The following is an 18,236-nucleotide window of genomic DNA, read 5'->3' as shown; positions in this document are numbered from 1 at the left end:
CTCTCTCTGCCTCTGAATGTGTTCTGTTACACTAGCTCCATGTATGATATAAACATAGATAAGCGCGTTCTCCTGCTTCGGTGCTCCAGCTGTGCCCCTGACCTTCTGTCCTGCATATCAAGGCCTCAGTTCTGTGTTTTTGTGGGTTGTTTTTCTATCCCATGGTTTGCATCCAATAAGTGCTGTCACGGGAGGCCACATTCACTTACTCCACAGGAAATATTTAAAATCTCCTGGACATGGTCCTGTGCATTCTGCTGTGGGTGTACTTGCTCAGGCAGGGGTGTTGGACAATATGATCTCCAGAGGTCCCTTCCAACCCCTACCATTCTGTGATTCTGTAATGGTACCAAAGGTATCCTTTATTATAATCATAATTTTTAGACTAATTTTCAGGGATTTGGTTTTGGTTGCTGTTTCATGTATTAATATATTTTAAAGTCAGAAAAGGCAATTGTCCTGATCAAGAGGATAGACTTCTTGATAACTCTAAGTAGCGCTTGGGTGAGCATGTTTCAGCAGTGTATACTAATAAATCTAGCTGACTTAGTGTGCTGCTTTTTTATTTCCTCCGGGATCACCTAAATTACCATCCACTTTGACTAGAATTGCTGTGGCATATCACAATAGAAAAAAGATCATAATGGCTGTGAATCTGAGCAATTGTCTGTTAAAGGCCATTAGATTAGAGTGTAAGTTTCAAAAGATGCTGCTTTGTAGTCGAAGAGAAGATGTATTTTACTACATGTGCAGATACTGCTCCTGCAGTGAAAATGTCTGAATTCTGGAATGAATTTTGCTGCTTCTGTATTCTGTCTCTGTATTTTGCCTTCTCTTCTCCTATATTTGAATTCCCTGATTGCAGCTAATTGCATGCTACTTGAGCCCAAAGTCAAGTGATCTCTGAACCTCGTACAATGCATTGAAATAGACTGAATTTAAGTTTATTCCTTTAACACATTTTTCCATTTCATTAAAATGCAGAGATATTAGGGCTTCATTTAATATTGGAAACTTTAAATACAGCTATTGACATTCAAGTGTTTAATTCAGAGAAATCAAACTGACAGAGAATAATAATGCTTTGCACTTAGTGTATTATATCCAAAGTTTATGAGCATCATGTAAACATCTGAAGTGTTGCATTGTTACTGTAAGTCTTGTCATATTTACTTTATGAAATAGGCACATGTGGCACAGAGGGACTCTAAGTAGCTCAAGATCATTAATTAAGAACATAGAATTCCTCCAACCATTAAACTACCTTTTTTCGCTTCTGATGTAACAAAGATCTTACAGAGAACATCCCTTGAGCTCATCCCACCAAACTCTTGACAGTACTTGAAGGAGTTCCAGTTCCATCAGAACTTTGTTGTTAAGCTAACTGAGCAATTTCAGAGGCAAGAAGACATTGAGGAAGTGGTAAATTCATCAGCACTACAAAATGAATGGGAGGACATTCTTTTTACATTGAACCTTCAGGATGTCTCTCTCATCATCCTGCCCAAAATGTATGGAAAAGCCTTACATAAACTCACCATTACACGCAAATGTGACTTTAGCTGTTGACGTTATCTGGTTCTGGGATTTCTTCTTAAAACTAACATACTCCACAGTGTTTACTCAAAATGTTTCTTTTGCTTAGTTCCATAGCAGAAGAATGAATGCTTTACTGGTGTGCCACAAACAAGGCGGTACGTAGTCTTGCGATATTCAGCTAATATAGGGCCTGAGAACTCCTCTGCCTCAATTCTCCTCCCCACTCCCCAATCTGTATACTCTTTTTTTTTTATTTTGGTGTAATTTTTCTGTGAAGTTGTAAGCTTCCTGATAAGTTAGCTGATGTGACATATGCCGCTATGTACTTCTTTGCTGAGGAATTATGTTTTCTTCCTTTGGGAACAAATCTATACCTGACTGCACTAAAGAAGGGGGGATTCATTCCTTTTGTGTGACAGGGCATGTCTGACTTTGAGAATTAGTATTTAGAAACAGTTAAATCAATGGCTGAGCAAGTGAATGCTCAAAGTTGGTAGAGTGAACCTTAGCTGAAAACTTCTCTGTCAAGGCTGCCACCCAGCTTTTCCAGAGGAAGCTCACTTTCCAGATGCTTGTCATTCAAGTTGTGGACAAGGCCGTGAGCAACACAATGTAATGTCAAAGTCAGCCCATCTTTGAGTTGTAGGTTGTACTTAGATGTCTTCCTGAGATCACTTCCAACCTAAAGTATTCTATTATTGTGTGTTTCTCCTGAAATATTTTACAGCATTTACAGCAGGAATTATAAAATGCAATTAAACATAAAGGATAGAAAGGTAAACATACTTCATGGATTTTATTTTCTGTTTTGCAAGCTTGAGTTGTTGCTCATGAGTTTGCTTCATTATAGTAGGAAGAGTGCCTACTACAAGATATATGGATTAGTATTGCCACTGCTTAGGTTATATGTGTAGTCTATAATCAACTATATTCTGTAAGTCTAGAAACAATAGCCTACCTTTCGTGAATAGATTGTGATAGTATGTTGAGCATGGGAAGTCTAAGCAAAATTTCTAGGACATAAAAATATGGTGGTTTTTTTCAGTGAAGTTAACATGTACATGAAGTTAACATAAGTGAAGCAAGCATGATATCAGAGAGATATGGCAGGTTACAGTATGACTTGACATTTCAAAGAGGTTTATGATTTGGGGGAATCTATAAATCTATAGGGTAGATGTTTTTAAACAGTTGAAGCTTCTTTCTTTGACTATGCAAAGTACCTCTTCTTGCAGATCTCCCTTCACAAGCAATGTGTTCCCATGTTTAATGGAGTAACTTGAAAGAGGAAAATATATTTCACCAATCACAGAAACCTTATTCTATTTCTTCCTTTCCTGTAGCTGAATAATTTATAATCACTGAAGATCTCTATTTGTATCTCCAGTTTTTGTTCTTCATGAGAGAGGTAATCTCAAATTGTAAAATGTGTACAACATATAACAGTTCTGAGACTGCCCCTGAGTTTTTCAGATTCCTGATCTGAATCAGTTCTTCAAATATGTTAAACCTGTTAAATGCATGTTTCCCACTTTTACTAACACTTGTTTATAAATGACCATTTTCCAAAGTCTTCTACTTTATCCATGGTGTTTGTCTTTGAAACGGGAACATTTTGTTTGGTTGAACTCTTGAGCTGCTTTTTAGCTCCAAAAAAATCAGACCAGTATCAGTGAATGTGAAGGATCTTTTTGAACGTCTTCTTAAAATTCTGGTTACAAAGAGGATACAGGAATGGATTTAAGGTGGAGTTCACATAGCCAAGCCATATAGTGAACATGTGCAATTTCGAAAATTGTTCATGGCCATGGAAAGCTATTACCATATATAATACAAAATAGGGAATCCAGCACAGCATAAAGGCTGCCATTATGGCCCCTAACTGCTTAGCAGCTTTCCTCTCCCTGCTCCCGTGCAGTCCTTGAATGTGCCTTTTGGAATGAGTATGCAGATTTTGCCAGGTTTTCCTCAGGTAACTCAGTCCTCTGAAATCTCTGTTCCCAGCCTTTTCCTGAGGGCTGCAGGCTCTTTCAGGGTTTGGACTGGAGTGTTCTCTACAGGGTACCTCCTCTGTGAAAGTATGGTTGTCTGATCCATCACTTATGTCACTGTCTTGTGAGCAAGGCTCCTCTTCATTTCCATTGTCTTTTGTTACACACACACAGTTCTTTCCTGCCTTATCCAGGCCTGGCTCAGACTGGGTAGTGGTGAGAGGAAAACAGCTCCATTTAAGGACTTTCCTATTACTCTTGCTAAGAAATGCCTTTGAAGACTTGTCAGGATTACTGAAATGAAGCTCTGCCTCCATATTTTCGGGCTGAGGGGAGCTTTGCTTGTCTTTTGGAGGTGTGTCCTCATCTAAGATTTGCTTTTGGAGGCAAATATTTAGCTCATCCTTCATCTTACTATGATGTATAGGGGATTTTTCTGAGAAAGACCGGTATGATCCATTGATTAGCTCTCGGTGCTGACAGTGTTTTCGAACAGCTCTGAATATTTTATAGTAGAGCCATAACATTATGATAGAGGGTAGATAGAAGTTGACAATGGCTGTCAAAACTTTAAACCAGGTGACTTCCGAGAATTCAGTTTCACACTTGTTTTCCTTTACTTTCCTTTCTCCATTAGCAAAAACATGCCATCCTAGGATTGGAATGATCCACAGGAAAGAGAGCAACCAAACCCCCAAAATCATTAGTGATGCTCTCATTTTTGTTCTATACTTGAGATATTTCAGTGGTTGCTGAACTGAACGATAACGATCAATGCACAATGTGAAGAGATTGAAAATGGATGCAGTACTGGCCACATAATCCATTGATAGCCAGAATAAACAGGCGGGTAAACCTAGAGTCCACACAGGACTTAAGAGATAAACAATATTCAGGGGCATAACAGCTGCACCAACTATAAGATCTGCAATAGAGAGGCTGACGATGTATAAATTGCCAACTGTTTGCAGCTTCTTTTCAGTTTTCACAGCACATAGTACTAATATATTCATGACAATAGTGATCAGTGAAATGCTTCCCAGCAACAGACCTAGAAGAGCTAAGTGAGGGTTAGTTGAGTTCTCAATTGTGGTTTTTGACATCTTTTTCACAAAAGCACAGAGCGAAAATCAGAGATGATGTCCAGGCCTTGGAAATTCAGTCTTGGTTTACACTCCTGGATGAGAACGTGCTGGATTGCTTTGTGATTTTTATTTCCAGAACTATAGAAAAGAAAATAAATATGCTCAATTACTGTAGTACTAAAATAAAATAATAAAACTAATCTGTGTTTCAGCTTAGCACTGTCCCTTTTAGGACTTTCCTAAATAATTAATTTTACAACATTTTACACATGGGTAATTTAAGATGTGTTCTTGAAAAGTACTGGAGCAATCTCCATTAACCAATCCAAAATGGCATGCAGGGGTGTTTCATGGCACTTCATATAATCCTGACCACAGAACCTGCAGAAGAGATTTCAGTCCTCACTGTCTGAGTTTCTTATATCTCATTAAATAGCTGATCACGAACCAGAATGTAAACTACATATCAGCAAACCAATTTGAAGTGTGTTAATAGAAAGCAAATTAACATGTTTTGTACTAAATAGTTTTAAACAACCCGGTGATTATTCACAGACTACACCTAATAGTTTGAGAATACAGCAGTTGGATTTAATTATCCACCAATTATCATAGAAGCATAGAATCATTTAGGTTAGAAAAGACCTTTGAGATCATCGCGTCCAACCACTAACCTAACAATGCCAAGTCCACCATTAAACCATGTCCCTAAGTGCCGCTTCTACACATCTTTTCAATACCTCCAGGGATGGTGACTCAACCCCTTCCTTGGGCAACCTGTTCCAACACTTGGTAACCCTTTCATTTCCTAATATCCAATCTGAACCTCCCCTGGTGCAACTTGAAGCCATTTTATCTTGTCCTATCGCTTGTTACTTGGGAGAATAGACCAGCATCCACCTCGTTTTATCCCTTTCCCCCTTCAAATCTAGCTTAAAGCTTTTTCAATGAGCCCTGCTAACTCCTGTGCAAAGATCCTTTTCCCCTTTGAGACAGGCATACCCCATCTGTCACCAGCAGGCCTGGTGTCACGTAGACCGACCCATGATCAAAAAACCCAAAATTCTGCCAGTGACACCAGAGCTGGAGCCAGGTATTGATCTGCTGGCTCTTCCTGTTTCTTCTCTTATTACTCCCTACAACTGGAAGGAACCCTTAACCAGTCATCCCAAGGCCCTGAAGTCTCTTTTGATTGCCTTTGGACTTCTAGTTGCAACTTCGTCACTGCCTACCTGAAAAATCAATATGGATAATAATCTGAGGGCCATACCAGGGTAGGAAGCTTTCTCTTCACATCTTTTACCCAGGCCCCAGGGAGGCAGCAGACTTCCCTAAGAAGCAGGAATGGATATTCCTTTCTCATCTGCATATTGGGCCTTCTGTCCCCCTCAGAAGGGAGTCTTCTATGACAATGACCCATCTTTTTTTTCTTTATGGAAGCAGTGCTGACACAGGGTGTAGACCGACTTAGCCTCAGTAACAGCTCTAAGCTAGATGAGCCATTGACCTAATATTGTTCTGTCCCACTTGCAGAGCCTCATACCTATTATGCAAGGGCACTTGGGAAGGTGAGGTAGTCGCAGAGGAGGCGCACCTGCTGTGCTGGGCAGGAACTTGTCGCCATTGCCCCCATCCCTTAAGTCATTGTGTTCAGCCACATGGAGAGAGGATAGGGAATCCTCCATATCATGCGTCCTGTCTGCCTGACATGCCTGTCTCAGGAAAGGTAGCGTGCAATTCCAGTAGTCTGTCTCTGTCTTGTTCTCCCTGATACTCCTCAACCTACTCACCTCCTCCAGGAGCTCTGTCTCTAAGCAGAGGAGTTCCTCTATCTGGGCACACCTCCCACAGGTGTGCTCACTGCTGCCACCTTTACCCACATAAAAGCAGGGCACACCCTGTAGCCGTACACCTGGGTGGCTGCATGTTCCCGCCAGAGCTCTGTCTGGGAAGCTGCATCAGTCATGGTGGGTGCAGAGCTCAGAGAGGCCATGGCTTTCTGCCAGGTGGATACCATTGCTCCCTGGTTGAGCTGGCAGAGATTCCCTCAGCGTGAACTGCCATGCCATACCCTTGCTGATGTGCCCTAGTCAACAGCACTCCCTAAGGGCTCCTTTTATATGTGGAGGGGGGACTTGGCCATCATTGCTCCTTGCCCTGCCCAGGTCTCATCAGCCACTGTCACACGAGCTGTGGGCTCCTGGCAGGTCTCTCAGCTCCCCTGAGGTTCCACCCATTCAGGAAAGCTCCCCGTGCACTGAACTAGAGCACTCCCCTGAGGATTGTGCCAGCACTGGAGCTGCTCACCTTGGCAGGGGTATCATATGATGTGAAGTGACAAGGTATTCCAAACAATAAAAAGACTCCAGCTAGTATACACCTTTAACTGATACAAAGTCTTCAATAACTCCTTAGGTTGCAGCCAGTACCTATGTTTTCAGTGGTAGGCAATTGTTCAAATTACATGTAATGAGTAATCTCTTCCTACCCAATTTAGGCTTACATGGATTTCAAACATTTAAAGATGGCAGCCCTGTTTTATTTCGAATACAAACTAATAAAAGTTCAGGGTGTCATCATTTAACCCCAGCCAGCAACCAAGCACCACACAGCTGCTCGCTCGTGCCCCCCTCCCCAGTGGGAGGGGGAAGAGAATTGGAGGGGTAAAAGCGAGAAAGCTTGTGGGTTGAGATAAGAAAAGGTTGTGTTTATTATTATTGTTGTTATTATATAAATTTAACGAAAAGGAAATAACAAAAGGAGAGAGAGAAACAAAACCCAGGAAAAGTGATACAGCCGCTCACCACCCACCAACCAATGCCTAGCCAGCTCCCAAGCAGTAGTTTCTGCTCCCCAGTTTATATACTGAGCATACCATCACATGGTATGGAATATCCCTTTGTCCAGTTTGGGTCAGCTGTCCTGGCTGTGCACCCTACCAGCTTCTTGTGCACCTCCTTGCTGGCACAGCAGGGGAAGCTGAAAAGTCCTTGACTTAGTATAACTGCTTAGCAACAACTAAAGCATCAGTGCGTTATCATGTTACTCTCATGCTAAATCCAGAGCACAGCACTATACCAGCTACTAGGGGGAAAACTAACTCTATACCAACTGAAACTGGGATAGTATCCACCATCTACCATTCTATACCACCTACGTTGTGCCCAGGTCCCATACTTTCCAATGGGTTTACCCTTGTGCTGCCAACTGGTCTTCCATCACTGTAACCACTACCACAGGGCATTCATCACTGTCCATTAATCAATACAGAGATGAAGCACTGGCTACTTTTCTTGGTCAGCAATGTCTAAAGCCAGCTGGATGGCCTTCACATCTGCAAATTGGCTTGATTCACCCTCTCCTTCAGGAGTTTCTACAACTTGTCATATAGGACTCCATAAAGCAGCTTTCCATCTCTGGTGCTTTCCTACAGTACAATAGGACACAGCAGTGAACAGGGCATACTGTTTCTCATTTTCTGATAGTTTATTATACAGTGGGGCATCCTCAACACACATTACCTCATCCTCTGATGATATTACAAAATCTTCACCAGCTGGCCAATCCATGCTAACTTCCAAGATTCCTGGGTGATTGAGGTTTCCTATTCAAGCCTGTTGAGTGATCACTGCAAAGCACTTACTCCATGTAGCATCAGTTGTCTGACATATAGAGGGGACCATGCCTTTGTCCATCCAGCCAGCATCAGCAGTGAGGGTGCCAGGAGCAGCTGTGCTTCACTACCAAACGCTTCCAAAGCAGCCTGAATCCCTTCATGCGCTGCCAATATCTCTTTTTCAGTTAGAGTATTGCGGGCCTCAGACCCTCTGTATCCCCAACTCCAAAACCCTAGGGGTTGACCTCAAGTGTCCCCTGGTGCTTTCACCAAAGGCTCCAGGTAGTGCCATTCTCCCCATCTATGGTGTAAAGCACATTTTTTACATCTTGTCCTGCCCGGACTGGCCCAAGAGCTACTGTGTGAACTATCTCCTGTTTAATTTGTTCAAAGGCATGTTGTTGCTCAGGGCCCCATTTGAAATCATTCTTCTTCCAGTCACTTGATAGAGAGGGCTTACGATCATACTGTAATTTGGAATATGCATTCTCCAAAAACCCAAAACACCTAAGAAAGCTTGTGTTTCCTTTTGCTAGTTGGTGGAGCCACGGCTGTTATTTTGTTGACCACATCCATTGGGATCTGATGACATCCCTCTTGCCATTTTATTCCTAAAAGCTAGATCTCCTGTGCAGGTCCCTTCACCTTACTTTGTTTTATGGCAAAACCAGCTTTTGGAAGGATTTGGACTATTTTCTTCCCTTCCTCAAAAACTTCTTCCACTGTATTGCCCCACATGATGATGTCATCAATGTATTGTAGGTGTTAAGGAGCTCCACACTGTTCCAGTGCAGTATGGATCAGTCCATGGCAAATGGTAGGGCTGTGTTTCCACCCCTGGGGCAGTCAATTCCAGGTGTACTGGACGCCCCTCCATGTGAAAGCAAACTGTGGCCTGCATTCTGCTGCCAAAGGGATTGAGAAGAATGCATTAGCAATATCAGTTGTGGCATACCACTTGGCTGCCTTTGACTCCAGTTCATATTGAAGTTCTAGCATGTCCAGCGTGGCAGCACTCAGCAGTGGTGTGACTTCATTCAGGCCACAATAGTCTACTCTTAGCCTCCACTCTCCATTAGACTTCTGCACTGGACATATGGGACTGTTAAAGGGCGAGCGAGATACTTTCTTCATACTCCTGAAGCTGGCCATCCAATTCATTCACTGTTGGTCCCTCTTCATCTTTCCAAGTCACTATTGCCAATGAGTTCACATATGAAGATGGTGCGCTCCATACCAAATTCTGCTGCATGGGTAGTGTGCACTGGATTTCATCTGGATCTTTGGATGACTGCTCATTGTCCAAGTCATCATAAATCACGTCCAGCACAGCTAATCCCCTCAGGTACTAGATACCTCTCTCCATGGTGGTCCGTTTGCCCAGGCGATACATAATGTCTTCCTTGAAGCCATATCTTTCCTTCCTACCTGACAGTAGTCACCTCCAGAGGCTGAGGGCTTGTGCCCCTTTTCCAATCGCTTTGTCAATACCACCTTCCCTAGAAAGGGATCCCAGCTGTTCAGCTTTCTTAACCTCTAATTCCAGGCTACTGGCCCCATTATCCCAGCATCAGAGCAGCCAGGTGACAATGTGCTCGCCTGGACAACGGCTGAAACCTTTTTGCAGATCTCACAGCTCACTCAGGGATAGTGAGTAGCTGGTTTCCATGTCATTTATGAGGTCTTGCTCTTCCTCCTTCTCTCCTCTTGATGGCCCTGGTCTTCCATCATCTCTTTCTAAACAAGCTGACTTTCGCTTCCAAGATTTCTTCTTGTGTATAAGGGTTACTGATACTGGCACAGGTTGATTCTTTGGTTCATCCGCAGTACCTGTTGTGGGGGTTGGAGTAATCACAGTGCCTGTCGGTTTTTTTTCCCTCTCTTTTTCCTGAGGGTGCTGCGCAATACTGAATGGTGTTTGGTAGATATTAGCCAAGGCCCAGCACAGTGCAATAAGTTATGCCTCTCTGGAATAACCACAGTATTTTATTTTCAAGCATTCTATCATTTCATCAGGATCCTGTAATTGTTCAGAAGTGAAGTTTCAAACCATTGGCGGTGAGAAGATCTCTATGTACCCCCTGCCTGTATTCGCCCACATACCACACCACCCATGACCATCCAGGATTGGGGCAGATCTCCGAGTGATTTTTTAAAATAGTTGTTTAATGCTAAACAAGACCTGAAACACATTCAGGAGACATAGCAACAGGAGCATGATGGCTTGAACAACCCAAGAATATTCAAAATTGTCAAGAACTGGTGTAACTAGCCTGAAGAAGAAAGGGAAGGTGAAAGAACGGAGGCAAGCATCTGCTCCACCTTCCTCATAGACTAGTTCTCCGAAAAGGCGAAGACTGTCATTATTAATCATTTCCGAGAGATGGCGACCGAGACACGGAGATGACAGCAATACCAACTACACATACCAAATTAGTTTTTTAACCTGTAACATTATTGTATCACAAGCCAATGTTGCACAGCACAGTAAAATGATAATCTTGACCCAACTCCCAGAAGGGAAGCACCACAGGGAAGGGAAGGGAAGGGAAGGGAAGGGAAGGGAAGGGAAGGGAAGGGAAGGGAAGGGAAGGGAGGGGGAGGGGAGGGAGGGGGAGGGGAGGGAAGGGAAGGGAGGGGGAGGGGAGGGAAGGGAAGGGAAGGGAAGGGAAGGGAAGGGAAGGGAAGGGAAGGGAAGGGAAGGGAAGGGAAGGGAAGGGAAGGGAAGGGAAGGGAAGGGAAGGGAAGGGAAGGGAAGGGAAGGGAGGGGAAGGGAGGGGGAGGGGAGGGGAGGGGAGGGGATGGGAGGGAAGGGAAGGGAAGGGAAGGGAAGGGAAGGGAAGGGAAGGGAAGGGAAGGGAAGGGAAGGGAAGGGAAGGGAAGGGGAGGGAAGGGGAGGGAAGGGAAGGGGAGGGGAGGGGAGGGGAGGGGAGGGGAGGGGAGGGGAGGGAAAGGGAGGGAAAGGGAGGGAAAGGGAGGGGAGATTTCAGTTGGAAGTGACCTACAATTATCATCTAGTCCAACTGCCTGGCCACTTCAGGGCTGACCACAAGTTAAAGCGTGTTGTTAAGGGCATTGTCCAAATGCCTCTTAAACACTGAGAGGCTTGGGGCATTGACCGCCTCTCTAGGAAGCTTGTTCCAGTGTTTGACCACTCGGTAAAGAAATGCTTCCTAACTAATATCTAACAATAATGTTGCTACACTGGCAACTTATTTTGAAGTTTCACAATATGTGGTATTTCTTCTTAAAGCCATTGATCATCACTCAGCTGAATATAGCTTCTCTTTCAAAAGAATATCCCTCGCAATAAGCTTACAAATTTGTCCTGAAAGTTTCAAGTGCTAAGAGATTGATATAGACATTCTAAATATTGTAATTTAGACTCATGAGTTCAGAACAGTTGTGGATTGCACACATTAATGAGATGCTGCTGCTTTGTTTTTATTTAGAGTGTGTCAGATCCTGAGCTCACAAAAATTCTAGATATCTCTAAGTTATCACTTCTGTTTTTCCACTTACAGCAATTCACTGCTTGTTATTCTTTTTTATATCCAAACTTAGCACAGCAAAATAATTTTTTTTTTTTTTTGGTTGAGCTAATCCCCAGCACACATTTGGGCTCTGCCTAGGAAATAGTAATTGGCAATGCCTTCGCATTCTGTCAGTAAGAGGAGTTCAGAGATGAGCTAGAGTGAAAGACTACAGAAAATAGGTTAGCCCAAACAATTCATAGTAGACAGAAATGTTTAAATGAGCTGTTTCAATCTTTGAGAAATCCTGCTACGTTTTCTGTTTGTGTATACAGACTCCTATTTGGGAGCGACTGTGGCATGCTGCATAGAAAGGGACTGCTACTGCTTAGAAGACTTGGGTCTAGTATGTTGGGTAGCTTTAGGTAAAACACCTCACCTCTTTGTGCACTTGCTTCCTGATTTGCTGCCTGGGAATATCACCACCTTGAGATCTAGTGATAGAAAACTGCATCTATATGAGCTTGACTAGTTCATGTGCTACAGGCAACATTCCTCCTTTGGAGAACTTGCAGCCTAGCTACAATGGTGAAGAGTAAGAAAATACTACAATCCTTTTACTATAATTATTTCACAGTGGGCTTTTTGGTATTAATTGAAGCATAGAGTAGCGTAATGTGTTTTTTCTGAGACTCTCTTTGAGCCGCCAGCATGTAATGAAACGTTTAGACCTCTCATGAGTTACAAAGAGCCATTCTGTGGTAGAGGTTGCTTAGATAACTAGTGGAGGCTCTGATTCAGGTGAACATTGAATCACATGCGTATATTTAAGCATGTGTATGAGTTTAGCAATGTTTTGGTAGCAGGAGGGGTTGCAAGGGTGGCCCTTGTGAGAAGAGACTAGGGGCTGACCCCCTGATGTGGGACAGAGCCAGGTCCAGCTGGCTCCAAAATGGACACACCACTGGCCAAAGCTGAGTCAATCAGCAACACTGGTGGCACCTCTGTGATAACATATTTAAGAAAAGGTAAAAATGCTGCACAGCAGTGTGACAGGAGTGAATGAAAAAAAGTGTGAGAAATAACTCGGACACCAGGGCCAGGAAGAAGGAGGGGGAGGAGGTGCACAAGGTGCCAGAGCAGAGATTCCCTGCAGCCCAGCCCATGGAGAGGACAATGCCAGAGAAAATATCCGCATTGCAGCCAGTGGAGGACCCCATGCCAGAGCAGATGGGTGTGCCCTGAAGGAAACTCCAGCCCATGCTCACGCTAGAGCAGGTTCCTTGCAAGAACTGCAGCCCATGTTGCGGAGCCCATGCAGGAACAGGTTTTCTACCAGGAACTGCAGCCCATGGAGGACCCGTACTGGAGCAGTCTGTTCCTGAAGGGCTGCAGCCCATGGGAGGGACCCACATGGGAGCAGAGGAGAAGCATGGGAGGGAAGGAAGGAGTGGCAGAGAGGAACTGTTATGAAATGTTATTCACAGCTCCCCATTCCCCATTACCCCTATGCCACACAAAGGGTGGATTATGTAGAAGAGTCGAGAATGAAGGAGTGAAGTTGAGCCTGGGAAGAAGGGGGGGAAGGTATTTTAGGTTTTGTCTTTGTTTCTCACTATGTCCTTTAATCAGTAATAAATTAAATCAATTTTCCTCCTGTCGAGTCTGTTTTGCCTGTGATGGTAATTGATCTCCCTGTCTTTATCTTGACCCATGAGCTTTTTCACCTTATTTTCTTATCTTCTCCCACTGTCCTGTTGAGGAGGGAGAGTAAGAGAGCAGCTGGGTGCCAGTCTGGTAGCCAGCCAAGGTCAACACTCCACAGCATGTGAGCAGTCTTTTTCAGCAAAACATTTTGCTATTAGATGTTTAAGTGACTAATCTTCTCCCTACTTACCAAATGGCATAAGCATGAGCTGTCTGATTCTCAGCAAAGGCAGCGGCAAACCCCGTGGAAAGAAGAGACCTTGTCAAGGTCAGTTCTTCACAATACATACTGCAATATGTTCTGCAAGTAAGGATTTACATAAAGCAACCATGCAAACAAATAAAACAACATTGTGACCAGTGACTATTAAACTAATTGTCATGGTTTTAGCTGGGATAGAGTTAATTTTCTTCACTGCAGCTGGCATAGTGCTGTGCTTTGGACTTAGTATGAAAACAATGTTGATAACACACCAATGTTTTGGTTGTTGCTGGGTAGTGCTTGTACTAGTCAAGGACTTTTCTAGCTTCCCATGCTCTGCTGGGTGCACAAGAAGCTGGGAGGGGAGGGGGCACAGCTAAGAGAGTGGATTCAAACTGACCAAAGGGATATTCCGTATCACGTAACGTCATGCCCAGTATGTTAACTGGGAGGAGCTGGCTGGGGGAGGGAGGCAACAATCGTGGCTCAGGGACAGGCAGCGTCAGTTGGCGGGTGGTGAGCGGTTGTATCGTTTTTCTGGGTTGTTTTTTTTTTCCTTTTCCATTTTATTATATTATCATTATTGTTATTATTATCATAACTATTATTATAATAATAATTATTTTATTGTAATTATTAAACTGTTCTTATCTTAACCCACAAGTTTGGGGTTTTTTTGTGCTTTAGCTCTTCCGATTCTCTCCCCCATCCCACAGGGGTGGGCGGAGTGAGCGAGTGGCTGCGTGGTATTTAGTTGCCAACTGGGGCTGAACCACAACATGAATACAATGAATGCTTATTACAAATTTATTTTAACATGTTCTGGTCAGATCTGTCATTATCTCAACACTTAGTGCCCCACATTGGGCACCAAAAAGGACTGTCGTGTTTTAACCCAAGCCGGCAACCAAGCACCACACAGCTGCTCGCTCACCCTCCCCAGTGGGAGGGGGTTGAGAGTCGGAAGGCTAAAAGTCAGAAAAGTTGTGGGTTGAGAGAAGAACATAATAATAATAAATTGTAATTAAAAGGAAAACAAAAACGGAAAGAGGAACAAAACCCAGGAAAAAAAGTGATAAAACTGCTCACCTAGCCAGTCCCTGAGCAGTGATCACTGTCCACTGGCCAACCTCCCCCAGCTTATATGCTGAGCATGCTGTCATATGGTATGGAATATCCCTTTGGCCAGTTTGGGTCAGCTGTCCTGGCTGTGCACCCTACCAGCTTCTTGCTGGCAGGGAAGCTGAAAAGTCCTTGACTTAGTATAACTGCTTAGCAACAACTAAAGCATCAGTGTGTTATCACATTATTCTCATGCTAAATCCGAAACACAGCACTATACTAGCTACTAGGGGGAAAATTAACTCTATCTCAGCTGAAACCAGGACAAGGTTAAAAATAGGATTTCTCAGGATTAATAAGCATCAAGCAACACCTCAAATCTTTATAAACATAGGCTCTTTCAGGCTGAACCTTACAAGTCGTTCAGGTGCCAAAGAAACATAAGTAAGAATTGTTCTCCAATAACCTGGAGAACCCACATCACTCCTGCATGCTTGCTGTTGCTGTTTGCTGAATTAAAGTGGACAGTAAACTGGAAATAAGGGGATTTGAGATTGAGCACACAGCAAACCTTTCCTTTATGCCGAAGATTTTTTAAAATATAATTAATCTTTAATAAATGAGCTATCTTTATTTGTTTAGAACTTTGGCATGAACGATGTATAAAGATTTCAGAATGAAAATTCTTTAAAATCTTCTATATTCCTATGTCTAGAGTGCTTAGGAATTCCAGTACATGCACTGCAGTAAAAAATCCCAAAAGGACAACCTTAAACATTCACCATGGCATATACAAAACCTATTTTACAGTGAGCCACATTTGCCCAATTGGGCTTGTCTTGTAGTCACATTCTTTTCTACATACTATTTTGCAGGTGTTAGCAAAGAGCGGCAGATTTCACTTGTACAGACACAGTGGTGCGTAGCTTTATGGTGGCTTGATCTGTATCTGGAAACAGCTATAGATGCATACTTCACATGTGAGCGTAGAGGTTATATACTGAGATCATAGGTCTTAATTATAAAACATATTTTTTCTTCTATTTTCTAAAGCAAGCATAGTAACTCCAATATTGGCAATAAATGAGGAAAGGATAGAAGGGAAAGGAATGGAGGGAATGTAGAGGTAAGAAAAGCACCTTTTCAAAGTTGAGTACATATGCTATCCCATTATCTAGAAATTCTCTATGCCTTTGGTATCTTCTACTTCCCAACCACTAACTTCATGAGTTGATCTGAAGTCCAAAAAAATGCTTAAAGCGCTTTAAGTCCTGGAGCATATGATCTGTTGACCAATTCTACCTCCAGGGTATACAAGAAAAATATCTGTGAGGGTGATACATATTTTCTGCCATTTTTCACTTATAATGCTTGTCTGAGATTATGTTCTGGTAAATCTCTTAAAGCAATAAAGAAGGAAACTGAGACTGTAGACATATTAGCTCAAAGTATGTACTGACACTGAGACATGTACAGGTACAGGATTTCTCATCTTTGTTATTCTAAACATGGAAAAAACAATACAACACAATAGATTATTCAATGTTAATTTCATGCTAACTTTATCTCTTTCTTACTCCAGTAATCAAGGTTGAAGCCAAAATGTTTGTGTGCTTTCTTACAAGAAGCCAAATTCTTTCTTCCTTATGCTTTACTTACAAGTGCCTGGTAGTATGAAAGAAGAGGTGTACTTGGTAGCAGTAGCATCCACAGGCAGAGAAAATAGGTACACTATGGTGTATGAGCTCAAGAGCTGTATTCTGTAATTCTGTATTCTGTACAGCCTTCAGGTTCTGTCATGTACAGTTCTTCAGCAACAGCTAGTCACAGATGTCAGAAGATCAGAGAGGCCTCAAGGATCTCCTGTTTGAGAAAGAGAACAGAAGTTACTCCACAGATCTTAAATCAACATGTCTGGTGATGGGAAATGGTTATATCCCAGTCTGTCATTGTCTGTCTTTCCACAGCTACACACTGTAACCTCTCTGCTGGAGTTAAGCGTATGGGGCATGGTCAGGTCAAGAAGTTGATGTTAATTGCTTAAGGGGCCTCATAAAGAAATGGCTGACCTTCACGCCCACATATTTACTTTTAAATTGATGGCAAAATAAAGGGAGAGAAGGTGACTTGAACTGAGTCTTCAACAGAAAGAATAACAGCGAAGAAAGGTATCTGGTTAGACAGCTGTCCTTGGTTATTTATGAACTGCATATGGGATAAAACATAGAGCAGGAAACAGTAAACAGTATTGACTGCTTCACAGACTTTCTCTTTAGCACTGCTGTGGTGAAATAGGGTAGGATTTAGGAAGCAGCCTGCAGAGCTTGATCTGCATTTAGGAGTACTTCTGCTCCAGAGAAGGCAAAAAGGTCTAGTTTTTCAACTAATGCTCCACTTATATTAAAATATTTTCTATTAAATAACAAAGCTTGATTTGTTGCTTTCTTTCTGTTTTGGAGGAGCTTATACAGGCTATAAAAATCCAAGAATGATGCCAGGAGGTGTAAATCTTTTAAGAATGCTAAGAACAAGAAAAAGTCAGGGTAATGCATTTGGTCTTTTAAAATTCACACTCTAACAGGTATTCCATATTTATAATAATTCTGTCCTATAATGTAATTTTCATGACAATATCATCTGAGCAGTTGATAGTCCCTGATGGATTTTATCTTCTCTGCCTTATAGAGAGCTGGCCATGTACTATTGGATTTTAAAGTGAAATTGAGGAACAGGTCAAAGTGATCTGCTAAACATCGTACATTAATGTTAGATCTAAAACTAGCCAAGGCTCCCTTGCTCTCCAAACAGTGTCCTGACTACTATATTGTTCTATGCTGTCTAGACTTCGAGCCTGTATTCATTCAGACACCCTAGACAAGCAATGTTGATATTGAAAAAATTTTTTTAAAAAAACAACTTTAATGCAGTGCATGCAACTTAGTCTGGCTTAGATGTTCTGACATCTTCCATGATAATAAATTCACTTACATGACAGTGTCTAATGTGACTGGAGTGGGACTATACTGAGTAAAAAATGTCTATAGTATTAATCACTGTAATGGGCTTGCAAGAACCATTTGCTCAAGTCTAGAGTGAGTAGATCTTGAAGCTGGATTAGGATATTGAAGCTTTACAATAACACTGCATTTTCCTTACTGAACAATCTGTGGTTTTCACATATGATCTTTTACAACCCTGGCACTGTGAGTATTCTCCCACCAAAGGCAGTATTGTAAGGCTCCATATAATTTATGTTTTGGTGCATGATGATGATGAAAAGAAGCCAGTGTAAGAGGTAACTGGAAGAGGGTCTCCTCAGCATGAAAGTTGTGTACCGAGCACATACTTCCTACCTATCTAGTTTTTTTAAGCCAAGTCGTACCTCTGAATCCATTAAAAAGATGTACCAAGGGATTGAGTTGGCCAGAAAATGCTTAGGATAGAGCAGAAATGCAATCTAGTCCTTGCAACTGTCTCTTTGCATTCCTAGCATATGACACCATGTGCTGCTGCTGTTTCTGCCCGAGATCTTTCAGATCATGCAAAATTGTCCATAACAAT

General features: G+C 42.4%; 1 protein-coding gene across 1 annotated transcript; it reads right to left on the bottom strand.

The window, feature by feature from the left end:
- Positions 1 to 936: 936 nt before the first annotated feature.
- On the bottom strand, positions 937 to 4,728 carry HRH1 (histamine receptor H1). Its single transcript, XM_075096599.1, has one exon. The coding sequence runs from the start codon at positions 4,631 to 4,633 to the stop codon at positions 3,209 to 3,211; it is 1,425 nt and encodes a 474-aa protein (XP_074952700.1). The 5' UTR covers positions 4,634 to 4,728; the 3' UTR covers positions 937 to 3,208.
- Between the last annotated feature and the right edge of the window lie 13,508 nt (positions 4,729 to 18,236).

The sequence above is a fragment of the Phalacrocorax aristotelis genome, chromosome 6 (assembly GCF_949628215.1).
Source record: "Phalacrocorax aristotelis chromosome 6, bGulAri2.1, whole genome shotgun sequence".
NCBI lineage: Eukaryota > Metazoa > Chordata > Aves > Suliformes > Phalacrocoracidae > Phalacrocorax > Phalacrocorax aristotelis.
The sequence above is the reverse complement of the archived record's forward strand: the minus strand, read 5'-3'. Positions and strand labels throughout refer to the sequence as shown.